Genomic DNA, 19113 nt, shown 5'->3' on the forward strand with positions numbered 1-19113 from the left:
ATATTTGAGAATTTCTTCAATCTCAGTCTTATCATTGTCTTGAAAAATAAAGTTCCCAGGGAGAGAGAAAGGAACATGAATGAATATGAGAATATCAAGGAAATGCTCTTACCAAACAATACATTTTAACCTGCGTAAAAGACAAACTGGCTAGGCAACTGAGTTTAATCCATAGTTTTCATAAATGAAAGAAAGAACTGATTGTTACACTCTTTTAACCTACTTTAAGATGTAAGTAATTTGACAAATCTTCAAAAATATATTCCAACCTAAATTACTACCAAGAATAGCCTGAAAATATTGTACTGTGGAAATTCTTTTATGCCATTCTAGATATTTTTCTTCCATGATTACTGTGACATAGCCCATAAAGTATTTTTTAAACCTTATACCACCTGTACCTTCATGTTTCTATGATTCTGAATTCTCAAAATAATGTTAGCCATAAGACTAAAAGCAGATACACTGTCTGGACATAAACCTGATATTTAGTGATTCTCTTCAATTCAAACCAATATTCTAAACTAACAGACTCCATACAATGGCATCTCATCCCAAATCCAAAAGGACATATAAAAACAAGGACAATAAAATAATGTGAATCCTATGACCCCATCAGCTACAACAAACATTAAACACAGCCCAATGTCTAGCCAGATTAGAATAAATCCCACATTATGCCTATTTACTTCAGTTCCTATTGCTTGATAACAGATGTCAGGCTATCAAAAACATTAAAAGGTATTCCAAAGGAAAGGGGAAAAAAAAAAACCCACAAAAACACAGTCTAAAGAGAGAAAGCAATCATCAGAACTAGATTCAGATAGGACATAAATGTTGGAATTATCAGACAGAAAATTTAAGATAACAATGATCAATATTATGATAAAGGCTCTAATGGAAAAGGTAGATGACATGCAAGAATAGATGAGTAATGTAAATAGAGACAGAAACTCAAAGAATCAAAAGGAAAGGATAGAAATCAAAACACTATAACAAATGAAGAATGCCATCAATGGCTCATCAGTAAACTCCACATAGCTAAAAAAAAAAAAAAAAGAGAATCCAGGAATTTAAAGATAGGTCAATAAAAACTCCTCAACCTGAAATGCAAAGAGAAACAAACAAATACAACAAAACATCCAAGAACTGTGAGACAATATCAAAAGGAGTAATGTGTACAACTGGAATGCGAGATGGAGAAGAAAGAGAATGCAGAATAAATATTTGGAATAATAATGGCTGGAAACTTTGCTAAATTAATGACAAACACCAACCTACAGATCCAGAAAGCTTAAAAAAACGCCATGAAAGACACATACCTTAAACACACACGCACACGCACACACAAACACCACAGGCATATAGTATTTAAATTAGAGAAAACCAAAGACAAAGAAAGAAATCTGAAAGAAGCCAGAGGAAAAAACACCTTAGCTACTGAAAAACAAAGATAAAAATTATAGTGGAATTCTAGTCAGAAACCATCCATGCAAGAAGAGAATGGAGTGAAATCTTTGAAGTGTTAGGGGGAGGAAACCCCACCAACCTAGAATTCTATACTCAGTGAAATCGTTATCCAAAAGTGAAAAGATCACAATTTTATATTTAACTGCTTCAAAGGATACTATCAAGAAAGTAAAAAGACATCCCACAGAATAGGAGGAAAACTGCAAATCATTTATCTGATAAGGGTAGGCCTCAGAATATATACAGAACTCCTATACCTCAACAATAGACATTAAAAGTAATGTCTATAATAAACAATTAAAAGACAACCCAATTAAAAAATGAGCAAGGAATCTGAACAGACATTTCTCCAAAAAAGATATACAAATGAAAGGCACATGAAAGATGCTAAATTTCATTAATCATTAGACAAAAGCAAATTGAAACCACAGTGACATACCACCTCACACACACTAGGATGGCTATAATAAAAAGATGGGCAGTCACAAGTGATGGCAAAGATATGGAGAAATCAGAATCCTTATACATTCCTGGTAGGGATGTAAAACAGTGCAACCACTTCTGAAACAGTCTGGCAGTTCCTCAAAAAGTAAAACATAGTTACTATGTGATCCAGTAACTCCATTCCTAGATCTAGAGCCAGGAGAGCTGAAAAACTTATGTCACTCAAAAATCTGTACACAAACGTGCACAGCAGCATTGCTTAGATAAAAAGGAGAAACAACTCGGGGCGCCTGGGTGACGCAGTCGGTTAAGCGTCCGACTTCAGCCAGGTCGCGATCTCGCGGTCCGTGAGTTCGAGCCCCGCGTCGGGCTCTGGGCTGATGGCTCAGAGCCTGGAGCCTGTTTCTGATTCTGTGTCTCCCTCTCTCTCTGCCCCTCCCTCGCCCGTTCATGCTCTGTCTCTCTCTGTCCCAAAAAAATAAATAAACGTTAAAAAAAAAAAAAAAAAATTAAAAAAAAAAAAAAAAAAAGGAGAAACAACTCAAATTTCTATCAACTGATGAGCAGATAAACAAATTGTAACACATCCACACAATGGAATATCATATAGTCACAGAAAGTAATGAGGTACTGAGACCTACTACAAAATGGATGAACTTTGAAAACATTATGCTAAGTTAAAGAAACCAGACACAAAAGGCCATACATTGTGTGATTTCATTTATATGAAATGTTCAGAATAGGCAAATCCATAAATTGAAAGATTAGTGGTTGCCAGGGGCTATGGGGAAGAGGGTAATTGGGAGTGACTGCTAATCGACATGGGGTTCTTTTGGGATAATAAGAATGTTCTGGAATTAGATAATGGTTATGGTTGAACAATCTTGTGAGCATACTAAAAACAATTGAATTGTATATTTTAAAAGGGTGAATTTTATGGTATTGAATTATATCTAAAAAAAAAATCATAAAAGAGAAACGAAGACTTCTTGAGACAGACAAAAAACTGAAGGAGTTCATTGCCAGGAGACCTGTCCTGTAATAAATGGTAAAACAAGTTCTCCAGGCAGGAGAAAAATGACATTGGTTAGAAACTTGCATTTCTATAAAGAAAGGAACAGTGGCACAGAAAGAATACATGAAGGTAAATTGAACTATTTTTTCTTATTTTTAATTGATCCAAAATATAACTGTTAAAGCAATGACAGTAAAAATGTATTGGGTGATTATAGCCTATGGATCAGTGAAATGAACGACAGCAATGCCACAGGGACTGTAGAGAGGAACTGGGAATAATCTGCTATAAGGCAAATGCTCTACATGGAAAGTGATAATATTACTTGAAGGTGGACTTAGATTATTTTATATGTAAACTTATATACTAGTTCACAAGACAAGCCTCACTAAATTTCAAAGAATAGGGATTCCTGACCATAGAGCAAATGAGTTAGAATTTACTTCAAAAACGAGTTAAAACTCCTGCATATTTGGAAATTTAAAAACTTAAATACTCACAGGAGCAAAAACCATAACAGATGTTTTTAAAAAGTTAGATACTAATAAACACTTCATATCAAAACTAATGAAATATACCAAAATCAGTGTTTTGAAGGAAATGTTTAGCCTTAAATACTTTACAAAATTGATGAGTGCCTGAAAATTAATGAGCTACATGCCTACTTTAAGTTAGGAAAAGAACTACAAAGCAAAAAGAAACAAGAGAGAAAGACATAATATGAATAGGAGCTAATACAATTGATAAAATATCTGTAGTAAAGAAAATCAACAAATTTGGAGGTTCATTCCTTGGAAGAACAATACCAAGAAAATTAATAAGCCTCCAGTAAAGCTGAATAAGAAAAAAGAGTTAAAGCACAAATAAATAATATTATGACTGAAAAAGTAGGCACGGTTATAGATAAAACAAACGCTAAGAAGATTATAAAATAATACTATCAACGTATGCCAAAAAATTTGAAAAGTTAGGTGAAATGGACCTTGTAAAGAATGTAATTTACCAAAACAATGCAGAAAGATCTGTAAGTAGTACGGAAATGAAGGAGTGGTGAAAGCTTTCCCATGAAGGTAACATCTCAGATAATAATTCTTTTTTTTTTTTTTTTTTTTTTAAATTTTTTTTTTCAACGTTTTTATTTATTTTTGGGACAGAGAGAGACAGAGCATGAATGGGGGAGGGGCAGAGAGAGAGGGAGACACAGAATCGGAAACAGGCTCCAGGCTCTGAGCCATCAGCCCAGAGCCTGATGCGGGGCTCGAACTCACGGACCGCGAGATCATGACCTGGCTGAAGTCGGACGCTTAACCGACTGCGCCACCCAGGCGCCCCTCTCAGATAATAATTCTACCAAACTGAAGAAACAGATCATCTTAAGCTTAAACTCTTTTCAAAAGTAGAGAAGGAATACTCTGCAGTCATTTAAGAAGACCTGTATAACTCTGACACCAATACTGTACAGAATCAAAATGAGAAAGAAAAGTAAGGCCATTTCACTCACAGATATAGAATCAAAATTCTGAAAAATAAACGAGTAAATCAAATCCAACAATGTATTAAAAGTAAGATAAAACACCTTGACCAGGTTAGGCTCATCCCCAGTATGTAAGGATAGATTAATGTTTGTTTAAAAAAAAAAAGCAACTGGGGCGCCTGGGTGGCGCAGTCGGTTAAGCGTCCGACTTCAGCCAGGTCATGATCTCGCGGTCTGTTGAGTTTGAGCCCCGCATCAGGCTCTGGGCTGATGGCTCAGAGCCTGGAGCCTGTTTCCGATTCTGTGTCTCCCTCTCTCTCTGCCCCTCCCCCGTTCATGCTCTGTCTCTCTCTGTCCCAAAAATAAATAAACGTTGAAAAAAAAAAATTTAAAAAAAAAAAAAAAAAAAAAGCAACTATAAATGTTCCTTATTATAATAATAATTTTAAAAAGAAAAATATATAATTATCTCAATAGATACAGCTGAAACATGTGATAAAATACAACATGAACACATGATTAAAAGCTTCAGTAAATTAGGAACGCAAGAGAACTTCCACACCCTAACAAAAAGTATCTACTAACACATCTTACAGAAAGTAAGAGAATAATGAATGCAGAGTTCAAATGGGTAAATGGAGACAGGGGGATGAGGTGGGAAGAACCACATAAATACACATGAATTACTGTTAAGGTCCTAATTTTTATAGTGAGTATGGGCTCCCATGGATTCTTATTCCACTACCAAAACCAACTGAACAAACAAACATACGTGGACCAGTGGGGAGATTATGTCGTGGACCAGAGAGTCTCAGTGTAGTTCCTACAGATCAGCATTACCTGGAAACTTGTAACAAATGCAAATACTCCAGCCCCACTTCTGACCTACTCAATCAGAAACTTTGGGGTTGGGCCCAGCAACACGTGTTTTAACAAGCCCTCTGGGTGATTCTGATGCCTGCTAAAGACGGAGCAGCACTATCATAAACCACAAATTCTAGAGTCTATACACCTACAGCCCAATTAACAAATGGGAAGCACAGCTGGTGGCTCCTCTGTACTTGTTTTATGGGGACAACCATTGCACTTTCTCATTTAGTTGAGCTTTAAACTAGATCAGAGAGGCCTTGAATGTGACTCCCTGTTACCCTGGTAACAAATCTAAAAGGGAGAAAATGAGGCCTAGTACACTATTAAAACCAGCAGTAATTCCTAACACTAGAAACTTGCTACACCTCAACGTGGTCTCAGATATTATGGAGATCCAAAGTCAGAACCACTTTTAGGAAGTAACATGACTTCTGCCAAGAAATTGGAGAACAACCTCCAAGAGATTTTCCTACAGTTTGAAATGAGGAAAAGAAGCATATTCATTCAGCATAGCAAAGGCAACTTCCAGAAGAGAAAAATCTAGGGAGGAGAAAAAATGTAGAGTTATCCGTTGAGAACTACTGGACATTGCAATTTTGGAGGTATAGTATTTCACTGCAAAAGTCCCACTAGAAGCATCTTGTCTATGAATAAGGATTATTATACCTTATGAACCTCTGCCAACTCATGTTCCATTCTTGCTGCCCTCTTGAGAAAACCAGCTTTCGTGGTAGTGACTTTTGGCTTTGGAGGTCTGATTCGGGGTTGTGTCACAAAATCTGGGAGACATGACTCAAGTTCAACTAATCCTACAGGAAAGAAGTACATGTTTTTTAGTATTTGGTGATTAAATTTACCATTTTGAAAGCGTATTGTTAGTTTTAGGAGCTATTTGCCAAGTGGTTTCATTTAGAGTTATTGATGAGGTAGAGCCCACATAATTGGAGTGGACCCAAAACGTAAAGCAAATTTCTGCATAATTAACTCATGTTCTCAGTGACTTAAGATTGTAAAATGAGAATCCATTCTAATACAATATTTCCCTACAAAAATGTAGTAAATTCTATGATAATAATCAAGAGAAAATTAATGGTCATATGATACATGGGATCATCATTCTAAAGTAGATGTACACAAATTTATCTTATTCTGCTCTGGAGATGATCAGCCAGAGACACAAGTTCAAGAGTGTGACCATCAACTCATGATCTTGGCCATATACATGATGCTTCAACTTGTCAACTAAAATTTAAATAATCTAAATAAGCTTCTCTTGGACTTTGTAAGAGGTACAGCTCTATGAATTTATCCCCTGGTTATCCATTTCCTTGCCCACTAGTTTTCTAGCACTTCTTAAAGGGCTGATTTCGTGATATATTTCTTGTTTGCTTTGAAAATCTGATATAAAAGCTTTTTCAGTTTCATTTTTGTATAACTTTATTAGTGACACTGAACAAGTTTAAATGTTTAGTAGTTAAGCATTGATACACTGTTATATAGTATATCCATTTATTTGAGTCTTAGCAGTTTTTATTGGTTTGTATGAACTCATATTAATAATATTGAATGTGTTCATTGCTATTTCTTGAAAATATTTTTACTTGTTGTTTAGCCTTTAATCCAATACTTCTTTCTCTTCTAGTACTTTAATCTAATACTCCTCTTATACTGGACTTGTTATCATGTAAACATCTTACCTTCATAGGTGTTGAGATAGTGGTTTTTTACTACAAAGTCCTCTGAGTTGTTATCAGGGAAACGACCAAGGCGAGACAAAGGCCCATAGACCTGGGATGCATAGTCAGAATAATCCTTGATGATATTTCTTCTCTCCAACTTCCCTTCTATATTCTTTCCCTTTCCCACAAGTTTCCTGATTGCTAGAATAAAACATACCTCTGTGACTATCTCCAAAATATAGTTCTAAACAAATGCATAATAGGCCAGTTTTGTTTTTGTTCACAGAGAAACTACTGAACTGTGCAGTCATGAAGACCACTCACTGCAGACAGAATATAACACTAAACACAGAGGTTAGTCCTCTGTGTGGCCCAGATCCTCATGAGACAAGCGGGAGTGACAGAAATTGAGGCAATTAGTGTCCTCAATGGGTACTCGTCAAAAATCTTTTATAACTGGGGCACCTCGGTGGCTCAGTTGGTTGAGCGTCCGACTTTGGCTCAGGTCATGATCTCCTGGTTCGTGGGTTTGAGCCCTGCATTGGGCTCTGTTCTGATAGCTCAGAGCCTAGAACCTGCTTCGGATTCTGTGTCTTCCTCTCTCTGCCCCTTGCTCACTTGCTCTTTATCTCTCTCAAAAATAAATAAACATTAAAAAACTTTAAAAAAATTGAATAACTGCATTCCAAGCTCTGAGGTAAGAAGGTGTATTCGGCAAAAGTCTTCCAGGCTTACAAACGAAACTCAAAGTAACTGAAAAATATATGTTCAGGGGAGATTTGGAGAATTATTTTCTCCTAGGAGAATAATTGCAAGGGAGGGAGACTACAGGTTCTTCAGTAATCTGACCATCTTGGTTAACAATAGAATAAAGCACAATATATCCCAGCTTAGAGCTCTAGAAGTGTTTGGCAGTCAGAGGGAAAAGGCTGAGCCGTGCACATTCAGAGTTCATTCATCTAAGGAGTCATGCTTGCTACCTCCACCGGCTCCTTCTCTTTCAGTCCTATCACAGAGCCAGCCAGTTTGAAGGCTCTATGCTGTGTGCTGTCAATGCATGCAAAGTCATACTGTGGGACTGCAAAGTCTTGTTGCAAGAGGCGGCTGCATGCACCACTGCTGACTTGTGGGTGTTTATGTTTGATCCTCAGTGCTTCTGTGTATAACTTGGGGTTTAGAATTAAATAAAAATAGTTAACATTTTATTATTTACCTACAAAAGTTAGTCAACTCATCATTAGTTATACCAAGTACTGAAAAGAAAAAATGTTGACAATGTCTAACTACATACCTCGAAGCTAGTTAAAAGTTATTTTCTCACACACACACACATACACACACACACACACGACAAGTTCAGGGGCATATAAGTGAGAGCAGATAATAGGTGCCTCACTTATGATGGGAGGGAGTGGGGTCCTTGAAGGCCTCCCTGAGGAAGTGACATTTGAGTTCTGTCTTAGCCAGGGTTCCCCCAAAGGCAGAGCATGAGACAAAAGCAGTTGTGCAAGCAGTTTATTTGGGAGGTGATCCCAAAGGGCAGGAAGAGAGGGACAGGGGGAGTAAAAAAAAAAAAAAAGCTACTCAACCCATTGTTAGTATTGTGAAGTGCTGAAAAAAAAAAAAAAAAACAACTGTTGAACATGTATACCTAGCATCTAGTTAAAAGTTAAAGTTCACTAAAAATAATTTTATGGAATTAATTTTTATAACTGTTTTACTTTTGCTAGAAAAATAACAAATTTGATTTTTTAAGTTGTAATTACATTCTGTTATTATACATTAAATTGATAATTTGCATATATAATTGATACATTACAATTTTATAAGTAAATTATATTAAAAGTTACTAAGCAAATAAAGCTATAAAGCTAAATCCTAATAAGTTAAATTTTTTTTAATTTTAATTTAGTTTTTATATAGTCCTTAAAAATTTTTTATATAGTCATTCTTAATCATCCACTGACTACTCCTTTTATATGTACAGATATAACACATAAACAGATATACAGTATATCCATGGTCTTAAAATTTCATGGGAGGGGGCAAGCAGGAGAAAATATGTCTACATGTCTCATTTAAGGGAAATAATTTAAAAAAAGGTTGAGAAATTGGGCTCTCTGGGAACTCAACCCATGAATATGAGAAGCCCATCCCCTACTCTCCCTCTCTCTCCCTCTCTCTCCCTCTCACACACACACACACACACACCCACGCGTGCGCGTGCCAATAATGTCAGTAACTTGACTACCTGTTAGAACATTACTACTTGGTTTTCTTAGAAATTTTCCTCCAGTCTTCTACTTTTGAAAGTAACTCTTTTCCTTTATTCATTTAATAACACTAGGACTCATAAGAATTCTATCTAAATCAGGTTTGGTCAAAGATTCAAAGCAAAGCCAACTTTCCCATTCTCTTCATTGTTCATATTGCACCTTTACCTGATACATGTCTGTGCTGAATCTGTGCCAGTTTTGCCTCCTTTGCTTCCTGCAGTTTAGACCACTGGGCATTCAAATGCTTCATGTTCACTTCATTTTGATTCTCATCACGCTTCTTCAGCAGCTCTTTTAGGACTTCCAGGCGAATCTCCTGCAGTCTTTAAATTACCAAACATAAAGAAGTATGTGGTATCTCCAACAGAATGTTCTACTAGAGAGAAAGGGAACGCCTGCCATAAACAGGATCTTCTCTTTGGGCTGGTATCATATTCACGTATTTTAAAAAGACCACTCTGGCAAAAGTGTCACAAATGGAGTAGGTGCTTGGGGAGGCAACTCAACAATAAGTCTCTCTATAATAGGGCTATGTCTGGGTGTAGTTCTGAAAGGCAAAAAGAAGTATGCCAGGTAAAAAAGAAAAAAGGGGGGGCGCTCTCAAGGCAGATGAGCCTAAATGAACAACAAAATGTATGTGCACAGTTCCAGGTTGACAGATATTGGCTAGAGGGTTAAGTAATAGGAGTGACGAGAAAATGAGGCAGCATGCTATCTTAAGGAATAAATGTGAAAATGCCAGGGTCTGGCATATACAGACACTCAGTCAATCTTTGCCTCCCTTCCCCTTGTCTTCACCTTGTTCTCCCAGAGCTACCTTGCTCATTTGTATATAACCATGTATAAATGACTTCAAAATCTGTACCTCAAGCCCAGGTATTTCTAAACCAGAATTCCTGTCTACTTGAATTTCCAGCTATCCCCTGACAACCTCAAAACCGCCTGCTCATTTTGTTCCCCCAGAAATCTACTGTTTCTTATATCTTCTTCCCTCCTGTAATGACTCCTCCTCTAAAGCACTTCTCGCATCCATTCCCTAGCTCATGTTTTTGTCAACCCTCTCCTAACTTGGACTCTAGTTGCTAATCTAGTCTCTCTTCCTTCCAATCTTGCTCCACACAGCTGTCAAGATTTTCCTTCCTAAAACAGAATTTGAACATTTTACTCTTACTTAAAAATTCATAGACTAATTCATTTAGCCACTCATTTGTCAAATATTTATTAAGTGCTCACCATATGCCAGGCAGGAAACAAACAATGATGAACAAGATAAAACACCTTCTATCAAGAAGCACTGTTCTATTGGAGCAGGCGTATCAACTAGCATTTTATAAGACAAGGAGATACATACCAGACCAGAAGAATGAAAAGACTGTGGGAGAAGAAATGACAGAGCATCTATGTTTAGCACTATTCCCAGTAGATGTGGGGAAGGTTGGGAAGGCTTCCTTACAGGAGGCATTAACTCTGTAGTCTTGAAGATAAACAAAGATTGAGATTTGCCACATTGACAAGGAAAAAGCGACGCCTAAGCAGAGGAATCTGAATGTTCAAATCAAAGGGCTAGAGACAGAGCAAATAGGTCATGCTGGCAGGGCTTCTCAAAGTGAATGTAAAGGGGAGGGTGTGGAAGTAGTGACAAATGAAAATGGAGAAACAGGTATTTTTTAAAAAATAAGCCACACACCAATAGTCACCTTTCTCTCTGGAGTTAGAAATCCAAGGTTTGGTTCTCAAGTTCATCACTTACCTCAATTCCTTCAGTCATAAAATGGGCATAATAGTATCTATCTATCCATCCCATAAGGTTGTTGTGAGTATTAAATGAATTAATGTCTATGTGGCAGGACAGTGGTTCCCAAACCTAAACATGCATCAGATTACCTGGAGCCCATGGCCTGACTCAGTAGGTCAGAAATACCTACTGAGGAGTACTGGGGAGGGGCCTGAAAATCTGCATTTTTAACAAGTTCCCAGGTAATGCTAATGCTGCTGGTTTGTGCACCACACTTTGAGAACTACTGGCTTGGAACAAACATGGCTCCAGCACGTGGTAACCTCTCCACAAATGTAACATGCTCTACGAATATCATCATCATCACTAATATTATCATCTACCTGATGGCTTCTTACCCTTCAACACCCAGCTCAGAGGCTACCTTCTCTCAGTTTTCCCAAATCTCCACTCACTCCAAACAGAACTAGCCAGAAACATTTTAAAGGTTTTTAATGTCCTTCTGATAAGAATATACCTCTCTAAATTGCAGCACTAAATTTAATTTTCTACAGACAGGATTGGGTACCTGATACCTACTTTGCCCCAAAGTACTTTACATTCTATTAGCTGCAAGCTTTTACCAAAACATCACACAGTCTGGATTCAGGGTTAATAGAAAGTGTTGTAAAAAGACAAACATATTTTGAATTCAGAACCACGTTGAGTCTAACTCTCCTGGTTCTTAACTCTAAGCAGACTGTCAGGGACCATGGTAGCATTGCTATGAGTAACAAAGTGCCTTGGCGCAGCCTGGAACAAAGAACAACCTCAATAAGTTCCCTTCCTTTCCTTTCTTGCTGGGGAGCTGGAATTTGGGGGTTTTCATCATTTCTACACCTTCCAAGGACAGCCTCATTACTGAAAATACATTAGTTAAATGACTGAAAACCAGAAGTACCTTTGTATATTGTTGTTTATCCACCGTGAGTTCATTTCCTAATTGAGGAATTCCACAATTTGTCTTTTAAGTAGAAAATGCCCCTGTTAGCTGTAGCTAGAACCCAAGATGTCCTGACTGTGAATCCAGTATGAGAGGGAATAAGAGACAGTATTAGCTAGGAGGCTGATGGATATGAAGAGGGCCAAGGCCTAGGCAAAATGGCATCGGGAATGAACAGAAAGGGTCAGTTTGACTGGTGCAGTCACTCTGGAAAACAGTATGGAGGTTCCCCCCAAAAATTAAAACTAGAACTACCCTACGACCCAGCAATTGCACTACTAGGCATTTATCCAAGGGATACAGGTATGCTGTTTCAAAGGGACACATGCACCCCAATGTTTATAGCAGCACTACCAACAATAGCCAAAGTATGGAAAGAGCCCAAATGTCCATTGATGGATGAATGGATAAAGAAGATGTGGTGTACATATATATATATATAAAATGTGTGTGTGTGTGTGTGTGTATATATATATATAATGTATATAATATATAATATATAATTATAATATATACTTATAATATTATAATTATAATGTATATTATAATATAATTATATAATATTTTATATATAATTATATTATATATAATATATATTATAATATATACTTATATAATTATATGTTATAATTATATATAATATAATTTAATATATTATATATAAAAATATATATAAATATATATTATATTATATATTATATATTACATATTATATATTATATATTATAATTATATAATTATATATATATAAAATTATATATATAATATATATAATATATAATATATAATATATAATATATAATAATATATATAATTATAATATATAATATATAATGTATATATATGTTATATATATAACGTATATATATGCTTTTATATATATAACGTATATATATGCTTAGATATGTATTATATATATATATATATATATAATGGATTACTCGGGAATCAAAAAGAATGAAATCTTGCTATTTGCAACTACGTGGATGGAACTGGAGGGTATTATGCTAAATGAAATCAGTCAGTCAGAGAAAGAAAAATATCATATGACTTCACCCATATGAGGACTTTAAGATACAAAACAGATGAACATAAGGGAAGGGAAGCAAAAGTAATATAAAAACAGGGAGGGGGACAAAATGTAAGAGACTCTTAAATACGGAGAACAAACAGAGGGTTATTGGAGGGATTGTGGGAGGGGGGATGGGCTAAATGGGTAAGGGGCATTAAGGAATCTACTCCTGAAATCATTGTTGCACTATATGCTAACTAACTTGGATGTAAATTAAAAACATAAATTTAAAAAAAATAGTAAAAACTACTGAAAAATTTAAATGCTAAAAATCTCTTTTTAGTTTACTATTGTTAGAAATAATTGGAACAAATATACGCTTGAATTAAAAGAAAAAAAATAAATAAAAAGGGAAAAAGAACTAATATATGGTACAAGGCAGGTATACCTTTAACACATGTGAAAATAACCAGTTACAAAAGACCATATACTTCATGATTCTATGTATATGAAATTTCCAGTAAAGACAAATACAAAGAAACAGAAAGTAGGTGAATATTTGTAAAGGATGGTGGAAGGGGGAAATGGAAAGTTTCTTTAATGGATTAGAGTTTCTTTAACGTTTCTTTCTTGGAGTGAGGAAAGTGTTATAAAATTAGATAGTGATGATGGAGATACAACTCTGTGAATATAGTAAAGATGACTAAAATGTGCATTTTAAAATGGTGAACTCTAGGATAGGTGAACTGTATCTCAACAAAACTGTTAAAAAATAAAAATAAAAATAGTCAGTTTGAAAGACATTTGCAGAAAGCAGTGGGATTCTGAAATAGTCTAAATTAGATTTTTCCTAAAGAGAAAAGGGAAGAGAAGAATCACAGATGCTTTGAGGAATTGTTCAAATCTGTTAAGGGTTCCACGCTTCACTTTACACACAAAGAGGGCATTATACACTTTTATGTTATTAGAGAGAAAATTATAGAGCTATTATTCCTGAAAGAACCAGCAACCCAATTTACTATCTCTACAGGTGGAGGGTTGTTATAAACCCACATATTTGGGAAAATTCTTTACAGATAAAAAGTATTTACGTTACTCCACCAGTGCAGGTGCAGATGTCTGGATAATCTAGAACTTACTTTTCAATCTCCTGCTCTCTGAAGGCCCATTCCTTCCTCTCCATCGCATTCATCATCCTCCTTCTCTTCTCAAACTGGGAGGTGTCACTCAGACAGGGAAGAGTGGCTTCCCAAGCACGCTTCTCCCGGGCACGTTCTATCATCTCAACTTCAGCTTGTCCTGCTGGGAGCCCTCGACCTGGATGGTAAAGCAAAGCAAGTTAGAAACACATGGACAAACTCATGTACCTTCCAGTATTTAATTTACTCCCTTTCAGTTCCTATCCTTTTTAAATTCAAGGGTTAAGACAGGATGAAATGATATTGGGAAACATCCTCACACTGTGCTTCACAGCTTGTTATCTATCCCCTGTACTGCCTCTTGTTAGTTACTCAGCCAGAAGACATTTTAGTTACACATAACATGCTAGAGAGTATTTGAAGAATATTCTGTGACTACTGAACAATCATACCTTGGAATGCCCTATATTAGACAAATCAATGTTTTGAAATGCAAAGAAATATCAAAGTAACTTACAGCTGGTAAGTGGCAGAAATCAGGATTTGAACATAGCAATCTGACCCTTGTGGTCTTATGTACTACTCTATACTTCCTCTCTATTAGAGAAATAAAACAAAAATGAATTGTACAGACAAGTCGACAGTTAATCACACTCAACAGTGAGGTCGAAAGCTTTTCCTCAAAGATCAGGAACAAAACAAGAGCCTACTCTTATCACTCCTATTCAACATAGTACCGGAAGTCCCACCCAGAGTAATCAGGCAAAAAAGAAATAAAAGCCAACCAAATCAAAAAGGAAGTAGTAAAATGGTCTCTATTTGCAGATAACATAATCTTAGATATAGAAAAATATAAAGACTATCAAAAATGGTTAGACTGACATACTAATTCTGTAAAGTTGCAGAATACAATATCAACATACAAAAATCAGTTGTATTTTAAATACTAACAATGAACTACCTGAAAAAGAAATAAAGAACATAATCCCATTTACAAAAATAACAGGAATAAATTTAGCCAAGGAGGTAAAAGATCTATATGCTAAGAACTATAAAACACTAATGAAAGAAATTGAAGATGACAAGAATAAATGGAAAAATATCCCATGTTCATGGATTGGAAGAATTAATATTGTTAAAATAGTCATACTATGCAAGGACATCCAAAGATTTGATATAATCCCTAATAAGGATCCCAATGACATTTTTCACAGAAATAGAAAAACAATCCTAAAATTCCTATGGAACCATAAAAGAACCCAAAGAGCCAAAGCAACCTTGAGAAAGAAAAAGGTGAAGGCATACTTTCTGGTTTCAAACTATATTACAAGACTACAGTAATCAAAACAGTATAGTACTAGCATAAAAATAAACACATAGACACAAAAAGAATCAAGAGCCCAGAAATCATAGTCTACTAATATTTGACAAGGAGGCCAAGAATACTCACTGGGGGAAAGATACCCTCTTCAATAAATGGTAATGGAAAAATAGGATATTCACATGCAAAAGAGTGAAACTGAACCCTTATCTTACACTAATCACAAAAATTAACTTGAAATGGATTAAAGACTTAAATGTAAAGCTCCTAGAAGAAAACATAGGAAGGAATCTTCTTGATGTTAGTCTTGGCAATGATTTTTTGGATATGACACCAAAAGTACAAGCAACAAAAGCAAAATAAATAAATGGGACTACATCAAACTAAAAGGCTTCTACACAGCAAAAGAAATGAGCAACAAAAGGAAAAGGCAAACTATGGAATGGGAGAAAATATTTTCAAACCATATATCTGATAAGGAGTTAATATCCTAAATACATTAGGAACTCCTACAAATCAATAGCAAAGAACAAAATAATGCAACTAAAAAATGGACAAATGACATGAATAGCCATTTTTCCAAAGAAGATATAAAAAAAGGCCAGTAGGTACATGAAAGGTGCCCAACATCACTAATCATCAGGGAATTACAAAAGAAAAATATGAGATATCCTTTCACATCTGTTAGGATGGCTGTTTTCAAAAAGACAAGAGGTAACAAATGCTGACAAGGATGTGGAGAAAAGGGAACGCTAGCACACTATTGGCAGGAATGTAATTGATACAGCCGCTATGAAAAACAGTATGGAGGTTCCTGAAAAAGCTAGAAATATAGGTACCATATGATTCACTTCTGAGTATATATCTGAAGGAAATGAAATTACTATCTCAAAGAGATATCTGCACCTCCGTGTTCACTGCAGCATTTACAGATGCCAAGACATGGAAACAACTTAAGTGTCCATTAACACATGAATGTTATAAAAAATGATATATGTATAATTCCTATATAACATATTAAATATAATAAACATATATTGAATAAAATTAATATGTGATCAATTTTATATGTAATATAAAATATATAAAACTCAGCCATAAAAAAGGAAATCCTGCCATTTGCAACAACATGAATGATAATTTGAGGGCATTATGCTAAGTAAAATAAGTTAGACAGAAAAACACAAATACTGTATGATCTCACTTATATCTGGAATCTAACAAAACTGAAATTCCTAGAAACAGAGCATAGACTGATGGTTTCCAGGGGTAAGAGGCATGGGAGAAATGGGTGAAAATGGTCAAAGGGTACAAGCTTTCAGTTATTTGATGAGTAAGTTCTGGAGATCTAATGTACAGCATGGTGACTATAGTTAACAATAATGTATTATATACTTGAAAGCTGCCAAGAGAGTAGATCTTAAATGTTTTACACACACTAAAAAAAACAATGGTACTATGTGAGGTAATAGGTGTGTTAACCAATCTTATTGTGGTAATCATTTTGCAAAAAATATGTATATAAAGTCATGTGGTGTGTCCTAAACTTGCACAGTATGTCAATTATATCTCAGGAAAGCTGGGGGGAAAATGAATTATACATAAGTAACAATATGATAATCTTTTATTTTTATTTTTTTTAATTTTTTTTAACATTTATTTATTTTTGAGACAGAGAGAGACAGAACATGAACGGGGGAGGGCCAGAGAGAGAGAGGGAGACACAGAATCTGAAACAGGCTCCAGGCTCTGAGCTGTCAGCACAGAGCCCGACGCGGGGCTCGAACTCACGCACTGCAAGATCATGACCTGAGCCGAAGTCGGACGCTCAACCGACTGAGCCACCCAGGCGCCCCTTTTATTTTTTTTTAATTTTTTTTAACATTTATTTATTTTTGAGACAGAGAGAGACAGAACATGAACGGGGGAGGGCCAGAGAGAGAGAGGGAGACACGATAATCTTTTATTTAATATTTACATCCATGATATTTTACTGTATCATTCTGCAACTTGCTTTTTTACTCAACTTTGTTTTGGGGATGCTAGTCATACACAGAGATCTAACTGCATTCTTCCACTGTAGGACTCTACCACAATTTAAGCTATCTTCTCAAAAGTGATGTTTTAAGTTGCTTCTAATTTTTTGATTACACATAGTAACGCTGCAACAAACATCCTTGTACTGGTCTCATTATGCCCATATGCAAATTTCTCTATGATTCTTAGAAAGGATCTAAAGTCTAGCAGCTAGATCATAAAATATCATTTAAAATTTTTCTGAATATTGCCAAATTTGCCTTCCAGAAGTATAATTTTGCTCAAGCCTTCTGAGAGTCCCCTGGTGCTCTCCCACAGCCCATGCTTCCTTCCTTCCTCCCACATTGTTTCTGCCGAATCTCAGTTGCTTTTTGTAGTCCTAACAAATACTTAGTAGTAGTTCACAGATTTTTTTTAAGTATCACTGAAAGTGCAATTTGTGGGAGTTGTGTTGTGCTTGTTGCTTTTGTATGATTTCTGGGAAGAAAAGAGGAAAGATGCTGATTTACATAGGCACAGCTATACTGGGATTACAGATTTGGTTTAGAATTGCTTGAAGGTATAAAATGTTTAGGGGAGAAATCCTATGTATTTAAGCATGACTCTCCCCATTTATAAACATGGTATGCCTCTCTTTTTATCAAATCTTTGTTCATGTGCTTAAGGAATAATTTACATTTTTCTCCATAATACTGTGCACATGTTTTTGTTAAATGATATTCCTAGGCACTTTGTTATTGTCAATATTAAGAGTATGATATTTTCAATATTTCTACTTAGATATTGTTCATATATAGGAAAGCTACTGATCTTTGCATGTTGATTCTATATTCAGCTACCTTACTGAAATCAGGTTCTTAGTTCTGGTAATTTGTTACTTCATTTGATTTTCTAAATGAGTACATTGCGCAGAAAGATAGTTTTGTTTCTTATTTCTAATCTTCATGCCTCAATTTTTTCCTCTTACTGCAGTGACTCAGTATTTCTCAACTAAAGTGATATTACTGCCTTATTGGGCAAAAAATTATTTCTTGTATGGGACTGCCAGATACAGTACAGGATGTTTAGTGTCCATGCCAGCCTACCTCCCAAAACCCATCTCGTGTGCTAAATACCAGGGGCACGTCCTAATCATCATTACATTTAAAAATGCAGAGCAAGAACTTTCAGGGAGATAGCAGAGTAGGAAGATCCTAGGCTCACCTCATCCCACAGATACAACTAAAGACACCCCCATCAGTGTAAATAACCAGAAAAACACTAAAGACTGGCAAAACAGACTCTCCACACATATGTTGAGAAGAGGCCACATCAAGGAGGCTAGGAAGGCAAAGACTTAGTGGAACCAAATAGACCCGCATAACTGTCCACAAAAGGGAAGAATGAGGTGGGTACAGAGATAAATAAGCACCCCAGGCACAGGGGCCATGCACTGGGAAGACAAATCCCCAGAACATTTAGCTTTGAAAGCCAGAGAAGCCCAGCTTTGTGAGTTCTTAAAACCAATGGGGTTTAGCACCTGGAAGTTAAAAAGTCAATGGGCTCAGCTCTGGGAGAGCCCAGGGTGAGAAGAAACGGAGTCCCTACTCTTAAAAAGACAGCATAACAAACAGTTCCACTGAGATACAGCACAGAAACAGCAATTTGAAAAACACCTGG

At 35.8% G+C, this 19113-nt stretch overlaps 1 protein-coding gene across 5 annotated transcripts in view; it reads right to left on the minus strand.

Annotated features, from left to right (window-relative positions):
- Positions 1 to 19113, minus strand: part of CFAP91 (cilia and flagella associated protein 91) — an 84765-nt gene that overhangs the window by 28562 nt on the left and 37090 nt on the right. For all 5 annotated transcript variants that reach the window (XM_086675341.1, XM_086675338.1, XM_086675340.1 and 2 more), the window contains 4 exons: positions 14097 to 14274; positions 9394 to 9551; positions 6971 to 7153; positions 5940 to 6082 (listed from right to left, as the gene is read on the minus strand). In XM_086675341.1, the coding sequence (XP_086531467.1) occupies positions 5940 to 6082; positions 6971 to 7153; positions 9394 to 9551; positions 14097 to 14274 (662 nt within the window). The remainder of the gene's footprint in view (positions 1 to 5939; positions 6083 to 6970; positions 7154 to 9393; positions 9552 to 14096; positions 14275 to 19113) is intronic.

The sequence above is a fragment of the Puma concolor genome, chromosome C2, assembly GCF_028749965.1.
Source record: "Puma concolor isolate L17-30 chromosome C2, mPumCon1.1.hap2, whole genome shotgun sequence".
Taxonomy (NCBI): Eukaryota; Metazoa; Chordata; class Mammalia; order Carnivora; family Felidae; genus Puma; species Puma concolor.